This window comes from Homalodisca vitripennis, chromosome 7, assembly GCF_021130785.1.
Source record: "Homalodisca vitripennis isolate AUS2020 chromosome 7, UT_GWSS_2.1, whole genome shotgun sequence".
In the NCBI taxonomy this organism is placed as follows: Eukaryota; Metazoa; Arthropoda; class Insecta; order Hemiptera; family Cicadellidae; genus Homalodisca; species Homalodisca vitripennis.
This window is the reverse complement of record NC_060213.1, coordinates 133,908,008-133,929,916: the sequence shown is the minus strand read 5'-3', so window position 1 is coordinate 133,929,916 and position 21,909 is coordinate 133,908,008. Positions and strand designations below refer to the sequence as shown.

General features: G+C 35.7%; 1 protein-coding gene across 2 annotated transcripts; it reads left to right on the top strand.

Annotated features, from left to right (window-relative positions):
• The first annotated feature begins 867 nt into the window (after positions 1-867).
• LOC124366347 lies at positions 868-21,885 on the top strand. 2 transcript variants are annotated; one of them, XM_046822835.1, is made up of 6 exons: positions 868-1,061; positions 6,256-6,296; positions 13,561-13,867; positions 15,547-15,694; positions 18,285-18,364; positions 21,607-21,885. In XM_046822835.1, exons 1-6 carry the CDS (start codon positions 958-960, stop codon positions 21,743-21,745), a joined length of 819 nt encoding a protein of 272 aa, XP_046678791.1. In that variant the 5' UTR covers positions 868-957; the 3' UTR covers positions 21,746-21,885. The 2 variants fall into 2 exon arrangements, with proteins under 2 accessions (XP_046678791.1, XP_046678792.1); XM_046822836.1 differs by lacking the exon at positions 6,256-6,296.
• The last annotated feature ends 24 nt before the right edge of the window (positions 21,886-21,909 follow it).

The following is a 21,909-nucleotide window of genomic DNA, read 5'->3' as shown; positions in this document are numbered from 1 at the left end:
TGACGATTTGATGCTGTGTCATTGCACTGAATTAGTGTTCATTTCTTAGGTTTGTTTTTTTTTTCATTTAGGACAAGAAGATAAGAAAACTCCTCATTGCAGTCCTAAAAGGACTTTCACCCTGCTTCTGGTGTGACAGTATATTCAGTATGGGCAAGGTTGGGGCAAGGACTGTTACCTCAACAGGGACTCAGATACATGACATTTATGACAATGTTACCTGTTTCTATAGCAATGCTATGTATAAACGTTGACGTAACAATAAAGACTGATTCTGATTCTGATTCTGATTCTGATTCTGATTCTGACTCAACATCTCATGAGGAGGGATAATGGTCATGTTACCTTGGAAGAAGGATAGACAAGCTCTGTTCCAGCATCTTCCAATCCAAGAGAGATTTGGTGATCTGCCGCTCCTAAACATCCATTGAATTGTCCAGATTTAAGTGTTGCATTGGTCTTGGTGTAACCAGTAAAATGATCGGTTTTGTATAAACCAGCCAGAAATGATCCCTCCTGGGATTTGGAATTGTGGTACACCTGACTGAGACGGCTCCTGTGCTGTCCTTACTACATTTACCAGCTGAATCTGATGGTCCTTCAAAGATCAATTAAATTCTTATGGTCCTCTTATATGATTCAAAATGGCATGTAACCAGATATTACCCTATAATATGTGCTTTACTCATTCTTGGCCTTGCCCACCGTTGCTTTGTCCTACTATCATGCCAACTACTAGTCCTATCTTTCTGAGAAGACTAGTCCATTCTTTGAGTTTCAAATCAAATTCTAAAGGAATTAGTTTCTCATGGAAATTCAATGATTGTCGTAGCTTTTAGAAATTATTTGTCTCAGGAAGTTATATTAACTGCAGTAACATTTTCATCAGGTACCTCAAGGCCAAAGGTTTTGGACTACCGTTACTTCACAGTAAACGACCAGAACCCTTGGACCCACATGGCTGTTTACCACTCGATTCAACCGGAGAATTTAAAAGATTACCTTTTGAAGAATGGAGGAGAGAGCGAGAAGTTCAAGCTTATTTCACCTCAGCGAGTCGAGTAAGTATGGTTTTGATTTTCGTTAGTTATTGTCCTTTTGTAATATTGTATGGAAATTTCTTTCAACACTGTTTGAAGCTAATGTACTTTAATAAATTGAGAGTGCTTAAAGGTAGTACACTTTCTAAGATGTCGTACTTAGAAAGGATTTAAATGTTGGCAATTAAAAGTAGATTTTTATTGTATACTTTACAAATGTGTTCTTCTAGTGTTTGTGTGAATTTTGTAAATATAAACAGGAATAGCATTTGTAAAACATGTATATTTAAACAATATTTTAGTATTGTTTAAGTTTTATACAGTACATGTACTATTTTATAAGTACTCAAGCCGGGTGCAACTAAAAGTGAATTGTATAAATTGTCAGTACTTTTCTTGATATTTGCAGTGTAAACAAGATAATTTAGTAATTCCAGCTGTTAGTTTAATCTTTATCTGACAAACAATTATAGATTCTGCAATTTTTAACTTATGTATGCTTTAAATATTACACACCTTGGTGAGTTAAACGGGCTTGAGTGTAAAAAAAAAAACAGTTTGAACGGACCTTCAGTGAAAACTAAGAAAGATGATCTACGCAGCCTGTCAGAAACGGCAAGGATGATGATTCCGGAGAGATGACAACCATCACGATATTTTCCAGTTCTTCTCTCCATGATGTGTGCAAGAAGAATCCCCCTCCTCCCCTCCCCTCACCCTCCCCCTTCTCCCCCTTTGTAAGTGTATGTGATAAATGAAACTATCTGGACTGAACTTTTGTTTGCGTTTTAATGAAACTATCTGGACTGAACTTTTGTTTGCGTTTTGTGGTGTTGGATACTCCACCTTCAAGTGAAAAAGTGCAGCAGAGGTTATCGAACTTCCAAGAACAGTAGGTGAGATCAAGTCAATGCTGAACACTTGGGAGAAACCTGTACTGGTCTCCGTTATTTTTTTAAAATTTTGTGCTGAAACCTTTACAAAATAATAATTTATGGATTATCTATTACTGATACACCAAATCTTCACCCAAAGAAGACCGCTTCATTAGGCAAATTCCCTTCCTGGTATAGTCACAGAGTTTATATTTCACCAACCTTTTGCTTTCAAAATATTTTCGGAGACTTTCTTAAGCGTTTTCTCTTTCTTAATACTTTTCTTTTCTTCTTTTTCGAGAGCTGTTGAAAAACAGTTTTTTACAGGTATTGAAACACTGAAGAATTCATACCTGGATTGGAAAATATTTTGTATAATAACATTGATTTATGAGAATCCCTTACGCTGCTACCAAACTGCCCTTGGCTGCAATTCATAGTGTCTGAAGTTCTTTATGGAATTCAAGTGTTTTAAAGACTGTAAGAGTAGCAAATTTTAATTTTATCAACTGTTTTCCTTTAGTTGTGTTTGCTATTGTTCCAACAAAATAGCATTAGAGAAAGCACTCTAGTCGTCTCTTAAACACGATAAACCAGGTGTACAGCATTACATCAATGCACGTCACTACATCAATGTACGTCATTACCTTGATCTCCCCTACTCACACTCGTCTGAAGCTTTGTGCAGGTAAGTCTAGAAGGACCCTTTCCCACTAAAGAGTTCTCACATAGTACCTAACCTCATCATTAATCTGATTCAACTATCTAGCTTCAGTCCATTGGTTCTTCCTCATCTAATGTTCACCATCACTCTTTAAGAGGGTGTGGTGGTTCCTCTCCTTTAAGGCAATTAACTCCCTATCTTCCTCTGTTCTTCTACGGAACAAAGAGTACAATTTTTTTCCTAGAAGTCTGTTCAGGATGATTCCAGCGATCAGAATTGCTGGTTTTGATACACTGTAGTCGGCGGAATCTACCTTCAATGCTCCATGCTGATGGACTTACGCAAGCTTCTTGTGCTATAGTCTTCGGGACATCTGCCCATGAAGAAGAACGGAATGAACAGCAGACACCAACAAGTGGCATTTGCCAGAAGACACAGATCTCCAACATTGGGTATCAGTCGTCTCAAAAACATAACGACCATTAGCTGCCGTATCCACAGTTCGTGACAGGATCTGTATGCCTCCGTCCAAGCAATGACCCTATACATGAAGAAATTTAGGCAAAGCTGATCAACAGAATGACAGACAATAAGTGCCACATAATCAACAGCATACCCGTACAAGCTATACTGGCATTCTGCTAGCAATAGGCTGTCAAGTGATATTCCAAATATCTGGGCCAGGAACGAATTCTTTTGCTACCTCTAACATAACCTCAAGTATATACTGTCCTTCACTGGTGTCCTTCAAGGGTATGATCTCTCAGTTAGGGACCACAATGTTTGCAGGAAGTGGGCCAGCAAGGATATCTAGCATATTCGCCCACACTGCAGAGTTCCTGACTTGCTGACGAACTGTCTCCATCACCTTCAAGACTGTGTCTAATGTAGATTTCTTAACCCTGAGTCCATACAGAGTTCCTAATAGTTCTCGGTCTAAATCTTCTTTATCTGGATCTGATGGTATGCATGCTCTTGAGCTTCTCCAAAATGCACAGTATACTGTAGATTGAAGCATCAACCATGTCACTACACAGGACAAAATTTAAAATGTAGTACATATGTGGTGTTGAACTCACCAAAGTCATGAATAACAAATGAAAAAGATGTACCTCAAAAAACCTCAAGCAAGAGATCTTCACTCTAGTCACATTGTACCGTCCGGTGTAGTTATTTTGACAAACAAATTTTTCAGTTCTTATACCTGACTTTGGTTAGTTCATTGCCACATTTAAGTACTTGTGTTATCAAAGGCTACTTCGATATCTGAAAAAAGAACCAACTAATGAACGACGTTAGTGGTTATGAACTGCTGGATTGAGTGTCTGATTTTTTTATCACCGAACGATGGCAAATGTCCGGAAAAATCCTGATACCTTCACTATCCTACCATCGTCTAAAACAAACCTCAAACAAAGGAGTGACTGGTGGCGGCATAGCATACATCTGAAATGAAAAACCAATCCATGGATCACGTAAATTCACTATTAAGAAGGAAAAGTGCAGGCACTCTCGTTCAACATGTAGGCTGTGACTGCTGTTTACTGGCACCGTCCTGGATCTGTGAATTCACGCTTTAAGGTAAGTCATAAATGTTGATATTGCTTGACTCTCAAAAGACTGACGTACTATCCAGGACTGCCGGTGTGAACTATTGTGAAAAGGAGTATGCTAGATCCACAACATGCTGTGGATACAACATGGAAGCTGATTAAAACCTCAGGTGGGAGGTTTTCTGTCACCTTTCTTACAGTCTCCATCTTGCAACCAGTTAATTGCAAATCTTCCGAAGCTGAAGGGGATTTTAGCTAGAGTTTGCGTAGACGGTGATGGAGAGCTCAGTAGGCAGTTGAAAGATGGTAAGAAACATCTATGGTAAGAGAATTAAAAAGCCTTTTAGCTGCTATGTAAGTGCCTCGTCATGTATAGAAATTGTGTAGAAAAATAGATATTTGTTTTACCTCTTCGTTGTTTTTGTATTCTACGTAAAAATTTAATTTGCCTGCTTCAAATTGCTGTAATTGTGGTTTCACTAAGTAGTTGAGATGTAATGGTCAAGCTCATCAAGAATTCCATCCTTTGAGATCCTGCATTAAATGACTGCAAACAATACAATGCTGTACAACTAGAAGACAAATGGTACTAGATGAAACATTGTAGTTTTGAGTTAAAGCTAACCTTAAAGACGAGTAAATTTTGCAACAAGCGATCCTCTCAATACAGGAACTCCATGTATCATCCAAATATCAATGATCTGCAAGTTTCTACCTCTTTTATGAACCATATCTGGCTGCTCCAACAACTAGGAATGATGCGTGAGAAACTGAGAACCTGCCAGCATCAAACCAAATGATGTCTGCTAAAAGATGGTGAACGCCAAACTAGGGTGCTCACTCCATTGTTGTCACAAACATTAGTGGTGATAAACTTAAAGCAAACCTAACCTAACCTTACAACCTAACATAACCTAATAACCTACCATAACCTATGCTCCTTGGGAAGCAGCAATTGTCACAAAACTGAAGCACAAACCGAATGACTTCGTACTTTCCTAATGTTACTTAACCAGACACAAAGCTGTGATAAAGATGGGGAAGAAAAGAAGGATTGAACAACCCTCAACTGATGGAGGGATTTCTAAGGAGCCTGAAAATGCACAAAAAAGACAGCAATTTATCAGATGCTATTTGTATCTGGTGGTTCCTGCTGATGAATATTACAAGAATGTCCAGTACTAAATTTCAAAGATGAGTTATATTTGACGGAGTCTGCATTTTAATTGATATTCATCTAAAGTGAAACCTTGATTATCAGAAATAATAGGGACCAAACATGTTTCAGATGGCTAAAATTTCCGAAAATACGATGTTATGTTAATAAGAAGAACGAACTGGAAATATACATAGATATACTCAAATTGTATAGTTACTGTATTATTTTATAATATCTACAGAACAAGAATAATATTTTACAGAAAATTTATTAAATAAACTGAGTTTAAACATATTTGATCTTGAAAAATCAGGGGAAAGAGTAAACGACACTGAACTTGCCACTGCAAGCCAAGCACTGAGCGATAATCAGGACACAGTTGGGTTGGTGATTGCAGCACTGACATTCCGAGATAAGATGTGGTGGCGGCAGTGTGTGGGGCATATAGGAATGGAATGATGGTGGCACATCTTCTGATGATACAGCTATGGCTGGGTGCGCTGCCAGTGAAGTCGTTTTTATTGCTCTTTTATGTGTGAACATCAACCCGGCAGCGAGGTGTTGTCTTCCATTGACAGTTCCCACAATACGTTATTTTAGTGCTGTTATTATAATATTATGCTTGCCACTTACCCAAATTATTTGTTCTTTCTGTAGCTTATCGATTTGAGACTACTGGAACTATTTTTACTACTTCTCAAGTCATTTCCAATTTCCCGGATTTCTGATAATTGGGATTTTCTGTATCAAATGGAGTATGGCTCTGTATGTATCGGATGAGTCTAGAATTATATTCCATGAGTGTACTCAACATCAGATGTTATAACTCGGGAGAATAAAAATAATCTCCTCGAGTTGTGACTTCTTGTGTCGCATTAATTTATAATTTTCCGGGCAAAACTGAAAGTCCCCTATTTTGAGTGTTTCTGCAAAAAAAGATAAACTGTTTCCTGTCTGTTTACAGGCCGGACTCCAACAAGACTGTCGAATTGGAAACACCAAAAGGTAGGTTTTTATCCTTTCGGTAAAAGAGTGATGTAATTTTAAGTAAAGACTCTTTGTTATAATTCATCATGGTGATTGTGATATTGGATCAACAACCAATAGTACATCAGCAGAGTTCAGTGAATACTAGAAAAATCTTCTTGAAGAAAAGATTCACTGGGGAAATAAGGTAAGCGGATAGGTTTGCTATGAGCCAATCTAATTACAGTTTGTGTTGTGTAAAAGTGCTTTCTCATTATTATCAATCTAAGTTTTGTATAAAAATTAAATGCAGTTCAAGATAGTACTATGTTAATCTGTAACCGAGTGATCCAACCTTGAACTGGCATCTGAAGAGCAATCACTCGCAATGGTGACCGTTTTCTTTACTCATCTCGACAGAGTGCTTTCATTGACTATAATCTCCTTGGAAATGCTCCTTGAACTCAATATTGGAGTGGTAAATGAATGAATTGCATTTTGTTTAATTTATTCTAAGTAATTGTCTACTGTGGATTTGTCCACAGAGGAACGATTATTGCAAGCACAACTGGACAAGTTGGTACATATATACCACATGGCAATTACATATGCCGGCAAGCACGTGGGGAGTCAGGGTAAGCTTATCTAGACCGAACTTACGGGAGTAATGGCTTGCAATAGTTGAGCTTGGTGAGTGCGCTGCCACCCGTCTTGTGGACACTGGTCTTATCAGGATAGGTTGGGTGTACTGCTGAGTGCGATCCCGTCTGACAGTTGTTCGTTGTTTCTGGCGATTTGGGGTTAGTCACTATCAAACGACTTTTAAAGGCCCTGATCGAAGAAAAGATGGGGTGTGTCTGCAGTGTGGAGGTATAGGTCATTTGAAGAAGGAATACAAGGCTGATCCACATTATAATGTGAGGTCTGCTGATCTCAAGCATCTGTTGGAAAATGAATCTTGCTCTGTTTTCAAACAGGCTCTGGCACACGCAAAAACTAAAAAAAATACGTTGATGCGCATTCTACAGGTGAATCTTTACAGAAGTCGATTACTGGTGCTGTTTTTGATTAAACAAGGTTGGACAAACACATAGACCTTCTGATCATCAGCAAGCAGTATTGAAATAAGCCAAGGTGGTTCCAGCGTGGTTTCAGGATGACCTTGGAACGGCAGCCATTTGGACTCTAGGTACAAGAGGTAAGTTGGTTGTTGAAGGGCATGCAGTGGAAGGGGATTCATTTAGGTGAGGTGTGCGGACTTCACTTTGGTGAGCTGCTACTTCATTCCCAACAAGAATATCCTAGACTTCCAGTAAAAGATTGACAATTTGGAGGACATCCTAAGAACGTTTGATGGTAATATCATAGTTGCCGGTGACTTCAATGCGAAATCTTTGTGAGTGGGGTTTGACCCATACAGATGCCAGAGGAAGATACATTCCTGAGATGGTTGCAAGAACAGGACTCATTGTGATCAATGAGGGGAGTGTATTTACTTTTTGCAGACCGGGGTATACGCAGATAATACCGGACGTTACTTTTGCAATGGAGGCATTTGCACGTAATATTGTAGGCTGGAGGGTAAGTGAGGACTATACAGGTAGCGATTACCAGCATATCAATTTCAGCTTGTGGTTCAGCCGAAACAATGATCTCTGGTGGCCTTCTGTTAGCTCATCACCCGCTGGAAGTGCTTTCAGAGGTAGTTGAGACAAATGAGAATGAGGTATTGGAAGGGGCAGGCACATCCAGAGACCTGGTGGAAGCTACCATGGCTTTATTATGGAGGGTCTGCGATGCCTCTATGTCCAAGAAGTCATTGCCACGAGGGGCAACTTACTGGTGGGCATGCAGAGATGGCAAGTTTGCTGGGATGCTGAATCTCGCAGAAGTTGAATGAAAAAGTTTATCGGTAACATCACAGAGTGGACAGCACAGTGATGTGAGGTGAGCTTCTTCCTCACTCAGTTCTTGTTGGGCCACGATTATTTTGCGAACATAATGGGGAACATATCTCGGGATGTGGAACATACCTTTAGGTGCAGAACATGGACAGAAGAAAGGAGGGAGCTGAAGACAAAGAAGATCTTCAACTGCAGACTATCATTGGAATTATGCTCCGAAGACAGGAATTCTGGAAGATGGTGACCAAATACGTGGAGAATATCCTAAGGGCAAAAAGGGTGACTCTAGATCGTGAATAACTTATTTAAGAAAAAAGGAAACCAGATGAGAGCTTGAATAAGGCTCAAACAAAAGGCCTAGCCTGAAGTATTCGCAAAACCATTTTCAGGTTGGTCCAAGAAGAGGGGTGGTGTTTTTTTTGGATATGCCTTCAGGAAAACACTTTTCGGAGAGCCTCACACTTTTTCACCTGGTTACGGTAACGCCAAGCATTTATGCAGTCATGCATTTTTTATGCTCCCTTTGCAAAAAAAAGAATGTCGAATGTGTTCAACATGTGTAAGCCATTTTGAATTTAGATATCAATATAGTTTATATCCTTCCCCTTTTAATTAATAAGTTGTTAAAACAGTAAACGAAAAAGAATAAAAAATGTGTATATATGTATTTTGGCTTATTGCATGTGTGGTACCCAATGATAAGCCTTATGTGGCTTGCTGGGGCCAAGACTTTGTTAAAGAATTTAATTAATATAATAAATTAAGTAGCCTTATTGATAGACTATCACGGTTTATGTTCACTTTGACTAAGTGAAAATCATTGATTCTTGATTCTTGATTCAATCAAAGCTGGCAATTCAAAGAATGTTACCTGAATTTCAATAAGAGATTGAACAACTTCATATGTAGTAATAAGCATCAGATATTAACGCATCTGTTTTATGAGGCGTATTCGAAAAGTAAGTACTGTTTTTTTGTACTGTCATTGTAGTGCTGCAGTCGGCATTCCACACATGCGCGTATGTCTTCCTTGTTCACTGCCTCTCGACTATTGCCATTTTGGTTGTTCTACGTTGTATTTTCTGAATGTTGTGAACATATATAATTTTTAGACAATTGAAGAGTCCAAAGCAAAAAAGATGATAGTCCATTTTTTTCAATTTTTCGTTTTCATTGGTAATACTGAGTTTATGTTGAGCAGAAGTTGTAGGTGTTGTGCTTTTAACAAGAAGACTGATAGTCCACAAGATACAGACAGTTTTAGATTTGTAGTACTTTACAAAAAGGGTGGTAGTCACTTGCCTTTGATACAAGAAAGATGATAGTCAACAATGCAATATATTTATGTTGTTTACACATGTGACTGTTGTGCCTGCAACATAACCTCACTTTGCCCTCTTGTGTTGGTTAAATGAATACAGTTTATTTTAGTGTTTTTCTTTTACATATTGTATTATATATTTGTGTCATAACGAGTGATAGTGATGAACTTCAAAATTTAAAACATTTTAAAACATTTAAAACAGTTTTGTGGACCCAAAGCAAGGGAATTCTATGGTAGACTTCCACAAGAACATTAAGTACTGTGGGACATTGTTCTAAATTAGAAAGAAACCAGATTTACGTATTAGTTAAGTGGCTGAATAAAGGACATTCATCTTTTTTGCTGTGTTTTTATTGTAATTTCCTTCTTTTTTTAGCTCTGTATATTTGTTTCTAATGAATATAGAATTTTAATTCATAAAATTCAACAAGAAATTAAATGCCCTTCAAACAAAAATGAGTAATTAAAAAAATTTTCAATATATAAGGTAGTGAGGTGAAAGTAAAAGTCAAAATTCTCTGCTCTGAAAAATCGTCATAATGTGACTATCATCCTTTTTGCTTTGTGCTCTTCAATTACTGATCCCGCTGACTGAGATTCTTTCTGTAATTTGGTTTTCTAATGCAAAGAATGTGAAACCGGTTGAAATTTATCGTCAAATTAAAGACATTTACGATGAAGATACGATAAGTGATGGAATGGTGAGAAAGTGGGTTAGAATAATAAATGGATGTCAAAGAAATGTCCACAACAAGGAGTAGTCGTCCTTCTGTTGTCAACGATGATTTGGTAAGGAAAGTTGATGGTGAAGACAATCGGTTCACAATGATAACTCTTTACGGTTACAGACCGCCTACGTTATCACAAGCTGTGTCTCTGATGGGTTCCAAAAATGCTCACCGATGTTCTCAAAACCAAGAGACATAGCAGTGCTATGAAATTTTCACATGGTACATTGAAGAGAGAGGACTTTTTAAACCAATTTGTGACTGATGAACCTTGGGTTTGTCGTATCATACCAGTATCCAAACAACAATGGAGTGGAGACACACTCAGTCTCCGAAAAAACAAAAGTTCAAAACAACAATTTCAGCAACAAATTATGTGCAATGTGTTCTGGGATAGGAAAGAGGTTTTTCGTACTGAATTCCTTCCCAGAGGTGAAAACATTAATGAGGCATGATATTGTGAGACTAAGAAAACTATGGTGTGCAATTCAAAACAAACAGAGAAGAAAGTTCAGTGAAAGGATTGTGTTGCCCCATGACAATGCTCGGCCCCATACTCCCAGTGACACCCAAACATTGATTCTACAGTTTCGTTGGATGCAGTTTGATCACCCATCGTACAGCCTGAATTTGGAATTGTTCGACTACCACTTATTCCTGCACATGAAGCGTGAGCTCTGCAGCAAGCACATTGGATCTGATGATAAATTGAAGAATGCTACGAAATCGTGGCTGAATTACTGCATTACTGGTGGAATGTTTCAAAGCATAAGGCATTGAAGACCTAGTCACCCACTATGACAAGTGTTTAAACATTGGAGAAAACTATGTAGGAAAATAGTTGAGTGCGGTCTTTCGTGTAAAAAGAAAAATTGTTGTAAATACATTGTTTTATTAGTTTTTTCCAAAATGTTACTTACTTTTTGAATAAGCCTCGTACAAAGTAGCATGAAGATAACATGACCATCATAATTCTGGTGGCAAGTTCTAATTACACGATTTATCGCACCCTCTTACTGAAATCTAAAGTTGCTTATCTTGTCACGCATAGTTCTGTTTAGGGAGTAGGAGGGGATATGGACTGTAGAGGTAAATGTTGCGTTAACAATGGCAGAATCCTTTTGGCTGTATCCAAGGATATGTAGATGCTCTCTCTAAAGGAATTTGTGAAGTCAGATGGAAGAATCTCTCTCGCCAAGAAGAAAAGGAGTTTTCAATGAAGAGAATGACTGTGATTGTAACTGTTGCAAAAAAGGCCACTGCCTAAATTAAAAAATTGTGTGAAATTTAGTGAAAGATCTTAACCGATTCGTGTCTTCTAATCGTCTGCATCTTTTTACTGCCTAAAGACCCAGTTGAAGTCATGGGTGGAAGGAAGAACTTTCATACAACCTTTCCAAGGCTTCTTCTTCTTCTGAGGGGGGTCTATTGCCGTGCACTAAAGCATCAAAAACTTTTGCGTACCCCGGCAGACAACAGACTTTTACATCTCTCACCATTAAGCTTGATAAACTTCAAAGCCCTTGAGGGACACCCAAATGCGGCTAAGATAGTATAAGGAAACGTTTTCCGGCAAAACAGGTAAGTTTCGTGTAACAACCGAATTTGTAAATTAACTTTGTATAGTCTGTCGAGTATTGTAAACAGTTTAATACGATAAACGGTGCAAATTGTGCAGTAATCGTTTTGAAAATGAAATATAAAACTAAGACAATTGCTGAACTAGTACATTGAGTCAGTGAGATTTATACTTAAGACTGAATACGTGCTGGTGAATAGAACACCGTAAAGACTAGTGTAGTAGTAATTATCATGGTGTAAGTAGCCATTTTCAGTTTTCAATATTGTAATTGTAATGAGTTAGTAATTAGTGTGTATAATCAATCACCTTATGATCTGTGGAACCCTCACGAACACACCTTGTGGACATTATGATTTTAGATAACCACATTTCACACTTCTCGACATGTGTGTTGTGTAATAGTACTGTATGCAAATCTAACATAAATATTAATATATCTAAAGTGTTAAATTTATTAAGTGTAGATTGCAATTAATCTAAAACATTTCAATTTATTTTGCTGTTTACATGTAAGCCATTGGTTTTTGAACTGTCTAGAGTGAATTTATTATGTCAAAACTATAATTAAACCATAAATACTTATTGAAGCTATTAGATAATAATAGTAATTACTTTATAAATAGAAAAACTATTAGTAGATTGAAAAGAATCCCTGTGGAACACCACGTTTAAGATCTGTCCAACTGGAATAAACTGATGTAGTAGAGGATTAAAGGATGCAACAGAATATAACGAAAGAGTTATTGCACAGATGGATGGATGGACTTCCATTTGACCTTTTGATGCCAAATCAGTAGTGAACTATATACCAATTTTCAAGTCTATGAACCTTCTATCAAGAGTTATCAGTTTTAGGATACCCGAGGGATCACTTCTGGCTGGTTTATACCTACCAGTTGAACCCACCACTGGGCACAGCTAAAACCGATGTGCCACTTAATTCTGGACAACCTTATGATGTCCAGGAGCAGCATGTCATTAACCACAAATGTTGAGATTCTGGGGTGCAAGGGTTGTACGATAGGTCTAGTCTACTGTAGGAGATGACTGTTGGAGTTCCCTAAGAATCAAAGGTTCTTCATACCTAGGCATAAGGGCATGCCATCCCCTGCCTGCTGTGTTATGACAGGAGAGGCTGGTTCAGAGCTGACTTCCCCTTCTTCCAAGGATACGGATACATGAGTGAGATTAATTCCCTAAATTCTTTATCCTGTCACTCCGGAAGCAGCACAAAGGTCCTTTTAGGACTAGGTGCAATTTCTAAGCTTCTTGTCCTAAGAGAAATAATAGAGTTAACATACAGACAGGTAAACGGAAAGACAGACACAGGGACAACCTCCTTTTGTGCCAAAATCTGCAGCTTCCTTCCTTGAACTAAGAAAAAGCTATCTATCAAGTTTCAAATCTGTAGGACCTTTCTATCAAGACTTATTGGACAAACATACTGTTCTGTGATGTTTTGACCTCAAAACCAATTGCGATTTTGCCTAGGATCAATATTTACCATGTTCCAAATTTCTAGGACTTTTTTATCGTGAGATATCGTACAGACGGTCGGACAACACGATTTCAGGAAGGACCTATTGGGTAATTTATTATGGTTAAGCGTTTCTTTTCAGAAAAGAATGTTAAATGTTCTTTGTTTAAGGTGGGTTATATATGATTTGATTATTGCCAATCATACCAGTTTGTTGTAGACTGTAAATAAGAAGCGAACAGTTAACACTTTCAGTCCTTGGCTTTAATTCAAATGTTACACTTTTAGTTCCAGAAATAATCGCAGAGAAACCTCCTGCCAAGAAGGTGGCTGAGAAGCGCAAACTGCCCCCTAAGGAACCAACACCTCTGGAGGAAGATGAGGGCAACAAGATACAGATCAACCTGAAAAAATTCAAAAAAGACAAAGTGGAATATCCGGAGGACACTGGAGGAGATTTCCCTGGACTGATCCTGTGGATTGGTATCCGGAAGAATAGCATATGGCAGAAGAACCTCTTCTGCATCATGATTGAGTCCTTCAAGATGTCGAAGTACGGAGATCTTATTGTTGAAGAGTCAGAGGAGAGTGTTTGGTGAGTTAATATAATAAAATAAGGTGGTGTTATTGAAGTCGTTTTTGAGTCACCACCAAAATTAGTGTTATGGACGTAATCTGAAATATGAACTACGTCCATTTCTAATAAGGCATTATTCATACTATAAAGATTTGAAAGAAAGATGAGACATTTGCAAAAATTGAGTTTGCTAAAAATATATTAAATTTTTAACCCATTGTGGATTGTATTGTTTTGGCGTGCGGGCACCAGCAGGCACAAATTAATTTAAGGTCAGCGGCCGCACAAACAGCAATGGTGCGCCACATTGTATCGCTCGCTATTGTATACTATAAAATTCAGCTGTGAAGGTATTCATTCAGATAGATCATGGGTCTGCTGGGGTATCCGTGATGTAGGAACGATAACACTCGAGCAAGGTTGCGGGGAGGCAAACAACTGAATAAAATTTGGTTGTAACAAAATATTATTCAGTTTTTAGTGAATAAATTTTGTTCCAGTATAACAAGTCTGATAACAAATTTGAAACTATGCCGAACTACTTTTCTACCAAATCGTGTGTTTTAGTGATTACTGTCAGTTGAAGAGAAGGTACCAAATTATTTAACATGACAAACTGTCTCAAAAATGCATAAGTTAAACACAGTTAGAATCCTAAATTCTTGGAAAGCGTGTTTTAGAGAATCGTTTTTTTTTTAAATTTTGACATGATTCTGAATGCCATCTTTTGCAAAGGTATTTCGTCTAGTTTTTTTTGTTGTTTAAGCACCATGCATACTTATCCCATATTATGTGAATGGGTAAAAATGATATATTGCTTTTAATGTCTCTATATTAAACATTTCTGACATTTAGCATAATGCATAGAGACCACTGGTCATTTTCTGCACAGCATGACCAACACGCTTATTCCAAGAAAGATGTTGGGCAACAATTGGTCCTACAAAAAAAACTTTGTCATGAAACATCTAAGATATACAGATTCTGTATTTTTTCTGACAGTATATACCTATTTGAATCAGTAATTTATGTAAAACAATGTTTTGATCATATACTAAGTACTAATAAACATACATATAATGCTCGTTTTAATAGACATATGGATCAACACAATCTCGAATTTTACAAAAAGAAAACATATTACAGAGGTGTGATATATTTACAAAATTTACCATCAAAATTTATAATGGAAACAGATCTGTTAAAATTTAAAAAAGGAGTTAAGTATTATTTAATTAATTGTTCTCTATATTCTTTTGAGGAATATTTCAGTACAAGAACCAATTAATTCATTTAAAGAAGAATTGAAAATAAATTGTTAAGATGTAAGTTTTATCATTTGAATGAAGTAATGTTACCATTTTTTATTTATATTTTAAAATTAATATTAGTATTTAGTTTTATTGTAGTGACGCTATTCTTTGTACCCTGTACATATTATGGAATAAAGAAAATTCATATTCTTTGTTGGCACAAAGAATATGAATGAATGAATGAATTGATTATTTGGGAAATAAATAATCAATTCATTCATATTCTTTGTACCTTGTACATATTATGGAATAAAGTGATTTGACTATGACTATGAGTCCTGAAAGCTTTGTGCTTTCAGCCTGGTTCAATCTATTATTACTGATAAATACCTCGAGAGTGAATTCTATGTTATCGTGTAGAACATCGGTGATGTTATGTTCTAGGGGCCGTAAGGAACCATTCAAGAAGTGTGTGATAAAGGCAAACCGCAAGGTATTGGCGGTGGGGTTAGGTGAGAGCAAGACGGAGGCAAAGAACTCTGCGGCCATGCAAGTGTTGCGACAACTGCGGAAACACTGTTACACAATACAGGTGAGTAAGTGACCTACTAATTATCGAATTACTCAACTCTTTGGTCCAGGCTGATGTTGCCTTTTCTCTTTTGCTCCTGTCCTTGGTCAGTCTTTCGTTAATGTTTCAATACCAGAACCATCTTACAGTTAATCAATCAGTGTATTGTTTTAAGATTTTTACAAGTTATAACAACGTCAGTATCGCATCACAACACCAAGTCTAAATATACTTATAAATATACATAATACTATAAATTACAGATAAACTGTTACATTTCGAATTCAAATTTTTTATAATTTGATCATTTTTGTATGTTAAGGTGTAAAAAGAGTTGTAAAATAATGCCACCAATTAGGTAAAATAAATTACTTCAATTAAATGACATTAAAAGATTTAAAACAATGGAAATAATCAACAAAACTAAAATTTAACAGTTAGTAAAATATTTATAAATAAACTAACAATAACAACAAGAGGTTATAGACTAATTTAAAATAACAAGAAAAAAGCAACTGTAAAGAGTTGAGTCACACAACACCAAAGAGTAAACAATTCTCAAAAAGCAATTTGAGTAACTCCAAAAAACTCCTGATGGCTGTAAAAAGGATTAACCAGTTACCACCTATAGAGCTTGAAATTACCATCGCTAGTCTAAAAGTTTTGAGACATAAACATAGTGTTCCAGAAATCCCCGTGTCAGTGATTTTGAAGCACCTTTTTGTCACAAGCACTCACTTTTTAATGTTTTTACCAAACTATAAACAATTTTGGTTGTTTCCATTGTTCATCAATCATTAAGTTAATGCTGGCATTAGAAAAACTAGACGGCAGCTGTACTTCAAACGAGCGAAAGTGAGATAAAACAGATTTGTGTCAATTTGAAAATCGACTTTAATCAGACCAAACATCACTGGTGTAAACACAGAATAAGTTTACAATTTAAGTTGACTACGTGACAGTGACGGCAGCGACATTGTCAGTGTTAGGCAAGGGAGTCAGCATGATGACACTGTGGTTGGATATGGCCTTGAAGGGTCACGTGGCATGTCACGTTTTATCTCCATTTCTACTACTCATTTTAACCTTTACTTATGTCAGTAGATCATTCAGTGTAATTTTGACACTTTCTTCTTCGCTGTGTAGTTTTTACTACTGGTATCTAACGTAGCTTGATTATTCAGCATTCTGTACTTAAAAGCTTGAATTAAACAGAATCTGTGCAAGTGTATCCAGATTTAAGGGAACTCATTCCATCTTTCACAAAATTAAAACTGGAAAAAATTTATAAATTAAGAAAGTAAATTTTTTTAAATGAAGCCCTTTTTACTGAATTGCAAAAGGGTAGTTTTATTCTATTTATTACTGGTATTTGAAACAAAAAACACTAACATAAAATATCCTGTTGTATCGGTAACTAAAGCCTTGTTACATTTTTTAAATAAGCAATAAAATAGCCGATCGGTAAAAGAATTTTGTAATATTTTTGTTAGGTGATATTAAACGATGAAACAATTGAAATGTTGAAAATAAGTTCTTTTAGTGTGGCTGGTTTCATTGAATGTAAGATTTTTGTAGTACTTCTTTGAGTGTTAAATCTAAAAATAATAAAGATAAAATTTTATTTTTTATATTTTAAAAAGTTTTTGAGTATGTATGGGGTTAATATACACATTTTCGCACAAACAATAAGATTTAACAAATTGGCCTATAAATAGCGAAGCACAGTTTTTAATAACTGTGTGCAAATTGCTAAAAATGCAATTTTTGGATAACGCCTGTAAAAATACTCTTGGTACTTTTGACTAGTATTCCAAAAGAAGTTTGGTACTACAGGGTTACTTATCAGCTGATCAGTAGTTCACAAATTACTAATCACTAAAATATGTTTTGTTGTGATTTGTGTATAAAAAAGCGTAGATATATAACCTAATTAATAGAGTCGTGGTTTTGTAAATAGTATCTAGCTTCCAGCTTCCTATATGTTTGTGCAAAGTGCGGATGTCAGCTGCTGACAGAACATCTCACAATTTGTGTAGTTGTATAAATATTTGCCCAATAAAATACATTAATGTTTATACCTTGATATTTGATCATGGCTAGTGGTGTTAAAAAAATTTCAAATATGTTAAGTTCAATACATTTTATAAGTGATACAAATGTATGCCCATAGTTTTTGCAGATTAAAGGCATATATTCTGGTAGTCCATATTATAATAATCAAATTCTTGTAGAAGATTTTGCATATAATTTAATTCTCCAAAATATTGTTAATTCTCTGAATCTCTGCAATCCACTTCAATATAGGGTGTTCCTGGATTACTTTTTTTGTTTTGTGTTGGGTGGTCTCCAAAGTTTAAAAAATGGGAGAAATCGTACTAAGAATAGTGAAAAAAGCTATAAGATTTGAAATTTCAGAATCTGGAATCTATTTTTTGACTCTGAATTGGAATTGAGATGAGAAAATTCTGAATTTACTCATCACTACAAATGCTGTTATGTTTAGAGACCGTAATTATTCTCTTTTTACTCAGACTGAGCTATTCTCTCTTCAAAACGTTTTTGTAAAATATAACTGTTCCTCTGACTAAATAGCGATTATTTTGTTTAGGCTAAGCTAAGCTACTTCAAAGATGGCAAAGCAACACCTTATGACTTCAATCCAGATCCTGCTAAGGCGCATGTGTACTGGTAAGTTAGATATAGATAGAGATGCATAATCGTTAATATTACTGGTAATAGATTTTAACATTACTTGTGCGTAAATAAAAAATCTACAATTTTTTTTTGTAGTATGAAATCATAGTGATTACATTACAGTAATTTTGTGTTTGTATTTAGATTTTTTATAGTGATAAATTCCAAAACATGTACCAATTAATCCTTTTAGTGTCAAGATAGATGTGAGAGTTGGTACATATTAGTGCAGGTATTACCGGAGTTGCAGACGACACTAGAGATTTGTTGTAGTACGTTTTTCCTCTTTATTTCTCAGCATTCTGGCTAATACAGTTACAATCCAAATGCTTCAGTCTAGTGTTTTTAACTTTTTTTGCCTGTGACCTGTACAGTTGGTTTTCCCGACCAACTTTTGATTTATTTAAACCTGTCGATCTCAACATTGTTAAAAAAAATGACAAAATTGGTTATTCATTTATTTATTATTTTTAGTGCATATAGTTCTCTAAATTGCTGTATATTTTGGAAACATTTAGTGTTAGAATTATATTTTTTGTACATTTTTGAAAATAATTGTACCCATAGTAACAACATTTAGCCTTTCGTGTACCATTTGTGGTTTTTACAATATATTATTTAGTTTCTCTTCTTCAAAACCTGGATATCATTATTTATATATTTTCTGAAACTTAGATCAAAGAAGAATACATGGGCTATCTCAGATTCTAATATTTATTATATTGTCACACTTTACCAGGTGCAGACCAACTACTTAAAAAGAAAACAATTATTAATAATTATAGTAATAGTTTTTTAAAGCAAAAGTTTTTATACCATAGTTATCTCCTAATTCCCCTGAAAAATATAATGGGGGATGCTACAGGTCAGGGAAATCAGGGAAGTCAGGGAAAAGTCAGGGAAAAAAACAGGACTGGAAATCAGGGAAAAGTCAGGGAATCTGGTCTCAAGTCAGGGAATTTCGACGTTGGTCAGGGAAAAATATAAAATCCCTTTACACAAATAAACTTACTGCCGCCGCGCCGAGTCCAAGCCTGCAGATGACGCAGCGCATATTTTACTTCTGTGTTGTAAAAGATCATTTAAGTCAATCTTTTTGTACGTATTAAACTGTGTTCACTTTATTTTTTGCTTTTTTATATTTGCCACCCTGTTAGCCTCAACACCGCTTTTTTCCACCCGTTAATTGCCAAAAACCCTGGGGATTGCGTCGAAAAAAGTCAGGGAAAAATGAAAAATTTGGTCTGGAAATCAGGGAAAAGTCAGGGAATTTCATTATTGGACTCCTGTAACAACCCTGATAATGTATTATACATATAGGTTGATAGCAAAAGTGTATTTTTTACGTTTTTAACCTTTTGAGTGCCACAGCGTCGCTAATTTTGACGGTACGAAAAGTGCATAAAGTGCCAGCGTCGCCAATTTTGACGTTTCGTATTTCGATAATATTTTATATAGTACAAGATTATTTTGGCCAAATAATCCGACGGCTGTATGCAATAGGTTCCAAACTATCAATAAATACGAGTTTTATGTTGTTTCTCTACTATTTTATCTGTGAAACTTATGTTGTTTGGGTACTTATCAAGAAGCCACTATTTTTGGACGAGTTTCCCTTATCGGGGACAAAATAAATTACAGTATTAAAAACAACTGACCTATTTTGGAATTTACAAGTCATTACGGCAATCAATTAAATCAACAACTATAAGAACAACGTTTCATTATTTGAAAATGTCAGGTCATTCGTGTGTCTATTTGGAGACGATTTGGAGATAGGAAGTATGACTCATCGAGTATTTTTCGATTCATTATGGAAGAAGCAACTATAATGAAGTTTATTTTGATCTCTGATAAGGAAAACTCGTCCAAAAATAGTGGGCTGTGATAAGTACCTGTAAGATGATTCTTTCTTCCAATCACGCGACGTAGCGGACGAGAACCGTGTTGCGTAACGGCCTTTCTTGTTGTTTATGTGGCGATAACCAAGCATTTGAGTAAATACAAAATAAAATATTAACTTATATAGTATTTTACTGTATATCTTTACAAAAGTAATGTATGATTTGAGTTGTGTTCAAGCGAAAAACGTAAATTTTCAGTGTAAATATTATTAGGGTTATTATTTAGTAAATATAAACTTTTATGTAAATATGTTAGCAAGTATTTGTTTCTAAATTTACTAATCATATTTATTTGTGTTGTATTTATGTTTTATTAGATTTATTGGGAAAACTACATCATTACTAAGTAATTTCTAAACTCTGACAAATGAAGTACAGTTTATAAAATGTCGGTACCGGGCAGCATTTTGTTAATACATATAATACCATGTTTTTAAAATTCTAGAATAAGATATTACACATGTGTTTTATTTAGAATCATATGGCGTTTATCATGGTATAAAGAAATAAAAATCTTAAAAATACCGTATACACACAAATTAGGTCGAAACTTAACTTTTTATACAAAAGTAAAACACTTTTTTTATAAATACTGATATTTTTATAAATAAAATTTTATTTGTAACGCTATGTATCATATTCTGCATTTAATAAGAAAAAAAACAACAACAAAATGATGGAAATCTGTTTGGTAGTTATTTTACAACAGCTTTTTTCCCAAAAGCTTACAAATATGCGAAAAACAGCGTGGCACTTTATGCATATGCCTTCGGAAAATACCCGTGGCACTCAAAGGGTTAAAGTACAGGTACAAAACACCCAAAATGGCCATGATTGCCAGTTTTTTGGTTTAGAAATTTGTCATATATTGAGATACATTCTGAGAGCTGTATGCCAACATCAAATTTTACTTTAGAAACCACTATATGAGGTTTTTGAGATGCGTTAAGAAACCATATGGGGAGAATGCGGTAAAGAAGTTTGTATAAGCATTTTGTAGAGATCACACACATTAAATTTAAAAGTGTGCCTTTGTTCTCTCTTCAAAGATTACAATTTTAGTTGGGATAAAGAAATTGTATGCATATAATCCAAATTCTTCAGTTTTTCAAATCTCATGTAAAACACAGAATTTGAGATAGCACGGTGCTCAAGAATGTTTCAGCAACTGACCAATAAATACAGCTGTATGGAAAACTACCAGCTGCATTTGAAAATAGTAGTAGAAATATTACCATATCTGCAGTGCTGCCAAACACAGGAAAAGAAATATCCTCAACATTAACTTGTGTATCTTTAGTTATTGACTTACAGTAATAATAATTGTTGCAGTGTGGTACGGCGGAATGCATTCATCGATCGAGCTGCTATCATAAAGTATATAGATGATTTCTCCCAGAAAGTTTGTGATGAGGAGATTATATTTGGAGACGACTTCACTTTTGATGAGCGAGAGGCCATCCTAAGGTAAGTTACTGTTCTATATACATTTTTATGAAATTAGGTTGAGTAAATTCCTAAAATATTGAAGGCTGTGAAAGAAGGAGTTGGCCCAGCACAGATACCGGCAGGTACGGAGGTCACTTCTATCCAGCGATCAAGAAATGAAGATCTACTTATCCGTGTAAAGGGTGA

What these genes read in the sequence shown, in the direction of transcription:
- LOC124366347 (XM_046822835.1), top strand. Translation starts at nt 958, where the DNA reads ATGGCTGTTTACCACTCGATTCAACCGGAGAATTTAAAAGATTACCTT. An exon ending in AACACTGTTACACAATACAG is followed by an intron (nt 15,695 to 18,284) that starts GTGAGTAAGTGA and finishes TATTTTGTTTAG; the next exon opens with GCTAAGCTAAGCTACTTCAA. An exon ending in GCTAAGGCGCATGTGTACTG is followed by an intron (nt 18,365 to 21,606) that starts GTAAGTTAGATA and finishes TAATTGTTGCAG; the next exon opens with TGTGGTACGGCGGAATGCAT.